The 8,456-nt window shown below is 40.7% G+C and overlaps 1 protein-coding gene across 1 annotated transcript; it reads right to left on the bottom strand.

Moving 5' to 3' along the window:
* Positions 1–6,272: 6,272 nt before the first annotated feature.
* Positions 6,273–7,358, bottom strand: LOC112701596 (uncharacterized). Its single transcript, XM_025752338.1, has one exon. It carries the CDS (start codon positions 7,356–7,358, stop codon positions 6,273–6,275), a length of 1,086 nt encoding a protein of 361 aa, XP_025608123.1.
* Between the last annotated feature and the right edge of the window lie 1,098 nt (positions 7,359–8,456).

The raw sequence follows: 8,456 nt of genomic DNA, 5'->3' as shown, positions 1-8,456 counted from the left end.
AGAAAATGGAAGGAACAATAGTAGATCTACAACAAAATATAAGAACAACAATAAGGAAATTACAATAAAAGAATGGAAGAAGAATGAATCTAACAACAAGGAATTGAGATGTAGAAGTAGAAGAAAGCAAAGATTAAAACCTAGATCTAAGAACTAATCCTAATCCTAATCCTAATTCTAGAGAGAAGTGAGAGCTTCTCTCTCTAGAAACTAATTCTAACTACTCCTAATGAGTGAATGATTGGAATCCCCTTTTCTCTTCAATCCTTGGCTTTAAATAGCAGTTTAGGCGCCAAAGTTGGTTGAGATTGGGCCCCACAACCCTTCAGAATTCGTTGGCCATGTTTTCATTAAAAAATCATAAACCAGCACCGACGCGTACGCACACAGCACGCGCACGCGTCCATGGGGTGATTCGCAGGTGCGCGCAAGCGCCAGGTGCGCGCGCGCGTCCATGGGCGAGTTCAACTTCTTTGACTTTTCATGATTTCTTCACTTTGCATGCTTTCCCTCTTCACTCCTTTGATCCATTCCTAGCCCTTTCAATCTGAAATCACTAACTAACATATCAAGGCATCTAGTGGAATCAAAGGGAATTAGATTTAGCTATTTTAAGTCCTAAAAAGCATGTTTTCACATCTAAGCACAAATAAGGAGACAATCACAAAACTATGCTAATTCAATGGATAAATGAGGGTAAAAGGTATTAAAATCTCTTAAAATCAATGCAAGATAAATCGTCAAAATGGGGTTTATCAGTGCTGTTGTAGAGTATTTGGGTGAGTGTTTAGGGCTTGCGCTGATGTCTGTGTTATTTTCTTAAGAATCTAACATGAATTGTTTTTTGTAGGTGGGAAGTATCCTGGCGTCTCTGCTGCATTTTTAAGGTCTCGTTTTAAGACTAAAAATTTGGACAAAGAGGTGTCTTCTTCTAATGCTGATAAAGGAGCTGGAACCGGGGAGGTTACTCAACCTTCCCGTGGTCGGACTAAGGTAATTGTAAAAAAGAGGAAATCGGATGTTGTAGAGCTTTCTGAGAATTCTGATGAAAAGGAACATGTAGTTCCTTTGGAAGAGATACAAGCTTTTATGGGTAACCATAAAAAACTTCATGAGATTTTCGAGCATAGTGAGGGCTTTTCTGTGTGGGGAAAAGAGTACCCATACATGGCTGTGGTTGATGAATACTGCCAGTCTTCTACTGATATTTCGCTTGCCAAGGAAGTTGGTGATGTGGCTATTGGGCAGTATATGCAGGTAATTACCGAATTTATTTCTGTATTTATGTTCTGATTTTTTGTAATATTGATGTTGTTTGTTCTGTCTTAGGTTGTCGGATTTCGTCTTGCCAGTCTTGGACGGAGCCAAGAGTTGAAGTGTAAGATGGCTTCTCTGGAGAAGAGTGAAATTTCTTTGTTAAAGGAAGAGCTGAGCAAGGAGAAAGCTGTTTCTTCTGGACTTCAGAATCAGCTTAGTGAGATAGAGAAATTATTAAAAGAGACAAAGGAAAGTTATGTTAGAGATGTGGAAGATTTGAAGAAGAAGGAGAGTGATCTGGCGAACATGCAAACTCGGCTTATTGAGGTCAATGGTCAATTTAAGGATATAGAGAAGAAAAAGGCGGATGAGATATTGGATTCCTTTGTTGAAGGTTTTGAAAGGGCAAGGTTGCAAGTAAAGTTTTTGGTACCAGATGCCGATCTCTCTGGTATGGATCCTGGAAAGATAGTGTGAGATGGTCAGCTGATCGAGGATGATGGTGACGCAGAAGATGAAGCGGATAATACTTAATGTGTTTTGTTAGAAACTTTTTTGAATTTGTTTTGCATATGTAATAGTTAGTTCGTGTGTTTTGAACTTTTTTGAATTGACTTGTTTGAATTTTGAATGTGATGCTTTTTATAAAAGATGTTTGTGATTGTTCGGAAAGTGTTCCGATTTTATTGGCGTTGTGGTTGATGATGTTATCTGATAATCGTAGTTTGTAGCTTAGACGAGTATTGGCACTTGTCTGAGTTGTATTGATAGAGTTATATTTGATTGATAAGATCATCCATATAGTTATTTGATAAAGAATAAGATAATATTCGTCTCCTATATACTCGGAGTCTTTTTGGACCTTTTAAATACAAAGGTGCAGGTAGGCTAGCCTCGTTAAAACCTCTCCAAGCAAAATCCTTTGGGATAAAATCTTGGTAGTAGGAAAAAGAGTACAAGCCTGTCCCTGTCTTTTAAGTATAAAATTTCTTTAAGGAAGACACGTTCCATGTATTAGGCAAGAGTTTACCATCTAGTGATTCTAGCTTGTATGCTCCTTGGCCGAGTACTTTTGATACTCGGTATGGACCATCCCAGTTTGCTGCGAGCTTTCCATGTGAGGTTTGTTTCCGAGCAGTTTCTGTTTTACGAAGTACTAAGTCTCCTTGCATGAAGGATCTGCTTTTAGCCGCTTTGTTGTATTGGCGAGCTATTGCTTGTTGTGCTGCTCATTGCCGTAATGTTGCGATGTCTCTGACTTCTTCAATGGTATCGAGTTCGGCTCGCCGAGCTTCTTCTTGATTGCCGAGTTGTGTTCTAAATGAGCTTTGGGAAATTTTCACTGGTATCATAGCATCAGAGCCATATACAAGTCTGAACGGTGTTTCCTTTGTTGATGTTTGTGGGGTGGTGTTATATCTCCAAAGGACTTCAGGTATAAGCTCATCCCACAAACCATTGGCATCATCTAGCTTCTTTTTAAGTGCGTGCAGGATGACCTTATTTGCTACCTCAGGTAGTCCATTTGTTTGAGGGTGTTCGACAGAAGCGAAATGCTGTTTTATTTTGAGGTTCTGCAAAAAAGATTGAAATTTCTGATCGGCGAACTGGCGACCATTGTCAGTTATGATATGTTCAGGTATGCCGAAACGGAAAATAATGTTTTTCTAAACAAACGAAATCATTTGCTGGGATGTGATTTTTGCTAAAGGTTGGGCTTCTACCCATTTGGAGAAATAATCAATGCCAACAATAAGAAATTTTACCTGGCCCGGTGCCGTAGGGAACGGACCGAGTATATCTAAACCCCATTGGTTAAATGGCCAGCTGATGTCTGAATGATGTAATTGCTCTGCTGGTATGTGTATCAATGGTGCATGTCTTTGGCAGTTGTTGCATGACCGGATTTTTTGTTGGCTGTCGTGCTTTAAAGTAGGCCAGAAAAATCCAGCTCGGAGGACCTTTGATGCTAAGCTCCGAGCACCTGTGTGTGTGCCGCAGATTCCTTCATGTGTCTCAGCTAAGGCTATCTCAGCTTCCAATTTGCTAAGGCATTTTAGTAGAGGCCGAGTATAACCTTGTCGATATAGTGTTCCATTGAATATGGTGAAGGAAGATGCTTGCCGTCGGAACTTTTTATTGTTCTCGACCCCTTCTGGTATATCACCTGTTTGTAGATAGTGTATAAAGTCGTCCCTCCAATCTTTTGCCTGTGTAACACTTAACACATTTGTCAGAGTAACAGTGGGTGATGTTATTGTAAACTGTTGCAGTGTAGATAACTTGGACTGTGTACTGCCGAGTTTAGATAAGATATCTGCCCTTTGATTTTGTTCGCGTGGTATATGTTCTATTTCAAATTTGGCAAATTTTGTTGATAATTTTTTTACTAATAGCAGGTATTTAGAGAGTAGAGCATCTTTTACCTGAAAAAGGTCGTTTACCTGCTATACCACTAACAAAGAATCACAATATACCTTGATCGCCGAGATTTGGAGATCTAAACAAAGTCGGAGTCCGGCGAGCAGTGCTTCATACTCGGATTGGTTGTTGCTGGCTTTGAAAGCTAAGTGTATTGAGTGTTCCAATATGAATCCGTCCTCCGCCTCCAGACGGATTCCTGCTCCACAGCCCCCCGTGATTTGAAGAGCCGTCAACATATAAAGTCCATTGTTTTGTATGATCTTCCTCTGATGGTACTGTGAGTTCGGCGATGAAATCTGCCAGGAATTGGGACTTGATCGGTCCTCTGGATTGGTATCTGATATCGAACTCAGATAGTTCGACGGCCCATTTTATAAGTAGCCCTGCAATTTCTAGTTTGTGTAACACTTGTCTTAGTGGGTGATCGGTTCTGACGTGGATAATGTGGCTCTGGAAGTAAGGTCGGAGGCGTCGCGCCGAGAATATTAGTGCCAGTGCGAGCTTCTCAATCCTTGGATAATTGAGCTCGGCATGCTGGAGAGTTTTACTGACAAAATAAATTGGATGCTGAACTTTGTTTCTTTCTGTGACAAGGGCCAAACTTATCGCCCAATCGGTAACTGACAGATATAGAAATAATTCTTCCCCTTGTAGAGGTTTTTGAAAAATCGGCGGTTGTGAGAGAGTTGTTTTTAATTTTGAAAAGGCTTTCTCACAATTGTCGTTCCATTCAAATCCGTTTTTCTTTTTAATTGTTTGGAAAAAAGGAATAGAAGTAGATGCTAGGCAAGGAACAAATCTGGAAAGTGCGGCAAGTCGTCCTGTGAGGCGCTGAACTTCTTTGACTGTTTTAGGGCTGGCCATGTCCAGCACTGCTCGGCATTTGTCTGGATTTGCCTCTATTGCCCTGTATGTTAGCAAAAACCCCAAAAACTTACCCCCTTGAACGGCGAATGCACATTTCTCAGTGTTGAGGCGCATGTTGTATTGGCGGATCTGGCCGAATATTTCTGTTAGGTCGCTGATGTGATCATGTCCGACTTGTGTTTTGGCGACCATATCATCGACGTAGACTTCGATGTTTCTGCCGATCTGTTTGGCGAACACTTTATCCATAAGGCGTTGGTAAGTTGCACCTGCGTTCTTTAATACAAATGGCATAACTTTATAACAATAGTTACCGAAGTCAGTGATAAAGGCTGTTTTATTTTTATCGGAGGGGTGCATGAGTATTTGATTATACCCTGAATACGCATCCATAAAACTTAAAGTAGCGTAGCCTGATACATTATCTACTAAAGAGTCTATAGATGGTAGAGGGTAAGAATTTTTTGGGCATGCTTTGTTTAAATCAGTGAAGTCGACGCACATGCGCCACTTACCGTTGTGTTTTCTTACCATTACCATATTGACTAACCAGGTAGTGAATCTGATCTCTTTGATAAATTCGGCGTTGATGAGTTTTTGTGTTTCTTCTAGTGACGCTCTCTTTTTCTCTTCGCCGAGTTTTTGTTTCTTCTGCTGCACTGGTCGGACTGCCGGGTTTATTGCAAGTTTATGACTGATAATTTTTGGGTCGACACTGGGCATGTTTGAAGGTGTCCATGCGAAAAGGTCGGCGTGTTCTTGCAGGAAGGTCGTTATGGCCTGTAACTCAGTTGTGTTGATTGATGTACCTACATATGTAAATTTGTTAGGGTCATTATTGAAATACACTTTTTGTAGGTCATCGGAGGGTTTCGGGCGCTCGAGAAAATCAGCTCTTGGGTCCAGGTCGGCCAGTGTGTGCTCCTTTTGTTTGAGGTCGACATTGTTGACTTGTTGCGTCGAGAGGTTTTAGAATTTCATGCTGATGTTGTAACATTGTCGTGCCTCTTTATGGTCTCCATAGACTGTTACAACCTGATCGTCCTGCAGTGGAAACTTTACACAGAGATGAACGGTAGAGACAATGGCGCCGAACTTATTCAAAAAAGGTCGGCCAAGAATAAGGTTATATGGACTGAAACAATCAACTACTAAATATTTAATATCATTAGTTTTTGAAAGAGGATGCTCACCCAGTGTGGTTTGTAACCACACTGATCTGAGTATTGGAACTCGTTCTCCTGAGAAGCCGACCAAGTCTCCTCCTGGGACTGTAGCATGTTGTCGCTGAGCTTCATCTTTTGAAATGTGGAGTAAAACAGAACATCGACACTGCTCCCGGGGTCCAAGAGCACTTTTTTCACTAACAGATCCCCTAGCTGAATGGTGACTACCACAGGGTCGTCCAAATTTTGTATATTGGAGTTGAAGTCGGCGTGTGTGAAAGTGACTTCTGGTTGTGGATTAGTGATTGCTACATCTTGCTGTGGTCCGTTTACCGAGCATATTGCTCTGAATGATCTTTTCCTTGCCGAATTTGAGTATCTTCCACCGGCGTATCCTCCTGAAATACAATTGATTATACCTCGTGGTCTTTCGTATTGGCTTGAAGATGCATTCTCTTTTCCTCGGTTTGGTTCAGAGAGGTCGTTTGTTGTGGAACTAGGGCCGCGCTTTTGGATGTGACCACCAATGTATTTGTCGAGGTGTCCTTGTCTTTCTAGTCATTCTAAAAGGTCTTTGGCGACCACGCAATCATCAGCATTGTGGCCGTGTTTCTGGTGGAAAGCGCAGTACTTCGATTTGTCCACGTTCTTTGCATCTTGGTATGTGCCGGCCTTTCTCGGTGGCTTGATTAATTTGGAGTTCAGGATCTCTTTGATTATGTCTTCTCTCTTAGTGTTAAACTGCGTGTAAGAATCAAATCGAGGTGTTAGTTTAAAACTTTTCTTAGTGGTGGAGCTCTTATCTTCTTCGCGGAAGTGTGACTTGTCGGACTTCCGAGCTTGTCTGAGCTCCTCGATATCAATTTGTCCTTTTGCCTTCTCTCGAAATTCTGCTAGAGTCTTTGGTTTGGCTATTGCGATTGTCTCCTGGAATTTTCCGGGTCGGAGGCCGCTTTTAATTGCGTGTAGATGGACCTCGGGATGGAGGTCTGGTATGCTGATCGCAACCTTGGTAAAGCGGGTCATGTAGTCCTTTAAGCTTTCGTTTGGCCCTTGCTTGATAGTGTTCAAGTAATCGGAATCGTGCAAGTATATTGCGGATCCGGCAAAATGCTCTTCAAATAACTTCGTCAACTGGTAAGACCGTGAAATGGAACCTGCAGACAAAGCACACAACCAATCAAGTGCAGGGCCGTCTAAATAATTCAGAAAACAACGACATAAAACTGTATCTGATGCACCATTGACGATCATTATTGATCGAAACTTCTTTAGAAACTTCCTCGGGTCTCCGAGTCCATCGTAAGGGGTGAGGGTCAGCGGCAGAGTGAACCTCTTCGGCAGTTCGAAGTTCATCACTTCTTCTGTGAAGGGACCTACAAGGTCGTCGGACTCTTCTTTTTCATCTTCGGATTGCTGCTCTTCGCCTCGAGCGGTCTCCGAAACATGAGTGGGTTGGGACTGATGCTCCTCGTCTTTTGCCTGCTGGCGATGAGCATCGTTGTGCTCAATCCGAGCATGATTTAGTTCAGCAATTTGGGTAGCCATTATTTGGTTCTCGTCAGCCATTCGTTGATTGGCTTGTTGTAGCTCAGCCACCATTCGCATGAGTTTGGACAGTGAAGGAGGCGGCACGTCAGCCATGGATGCAGATAGAGGTAATAGGACCAAAAGAAAAAGTACGATTTCCTCGGCCCCACGGTGGGCGCCAATTGATCTTGCCTGGGAAATAGATCGGCTTCAACTCCTCGACGCCGGCCGAGCTATGTGCTGCAAAGTTGAACGTCCGTCTCTTAGAATCCGAATTCCTTATGTTCGTTGTAGGTGTGAGAGCACGAGCAATACAAAGGGGGTGGAGTGCACCTGCAAAGGCACTCCGAAACTTAAGTCAGTGTATATTCTAGCTTATTTAGAAAAACTTAGGTCTTTAGAAATAGTCTACTTCCCTTTTATATGTGATGAGTTCCTTATCCGTTATATTCTCGGTATTAACGTTTGACTGAGTGATATCGTAACCGATCTTATTTTGTCGTTGGAACGTCGGTTATGATGGAAACGTTAATGTCGCCGAGTTATAGCTCATAATTCCGAATAGTAACAGAAAATGACGAGGTATATTATGTGTTGCTAATGGTTATGGGGTCGAGTTATAACGTACAGTAATAACGACCATTATTATGAGATAATGATGACCATATCAAAATCAATTATTCAATTACTATTTTTTTATATTTAGAATTTTGAAATGGACCAAAAAAAATCATTTGGATTTAAGATTTTGGTTCCGGCAAAATATGGTGATCGATCACATGCCTATAAACTATTTAAATGTTGTTGTTATCCAATTTATCATTCACTTATATAAAAAACATAATAATTGAAAAATTGCGCATATTAAATAAAAAATTCATTATTTTCCGACATACACAAAAGTAAAAGTTACCAAATAAGTTGAACTTTGTGCCAAAAAAAATCAACACATTCTCCATAATTAGTTTTCTATGCAATATAAGTGAAACAAATTCAAAATGAATTAACTCAATTTTCCGAAGTTCTTCAAGCGAAATGCGAATAGTTGCAATTAACTTTTTTGTATGAAATGCATTTTACTTTTAAAATTAGTTTTAGTATAAAATATATATTAAAATATAAAATATATATTAAAAATGAATTAAACGATCTATATATTTATACACAAATATATAATAGTTAAATTTAATAACTGATTTTAATGTACACATA

The sequence above is a fragment of the Arachis hypogaea genome, chromosome 7, assembly GCF_003086295.3.
Source record: "Arachis hypogaea cultivar Tifrunner chromosome 7, arahy.Tifrunner.gnm2.J5K5, whole genome shotgun sequence".
NCBI classification, from domain to species: domain Eukaryota; kingdom Viridiplantae; phylum Streptophyta; class Magnoliopsida; order Fabales; family Fabaceae; genus Arachis; species Arachis hypogaea.
This window is presented reverse-complemented; position numbering and strand designations above follow the sequence as displayed.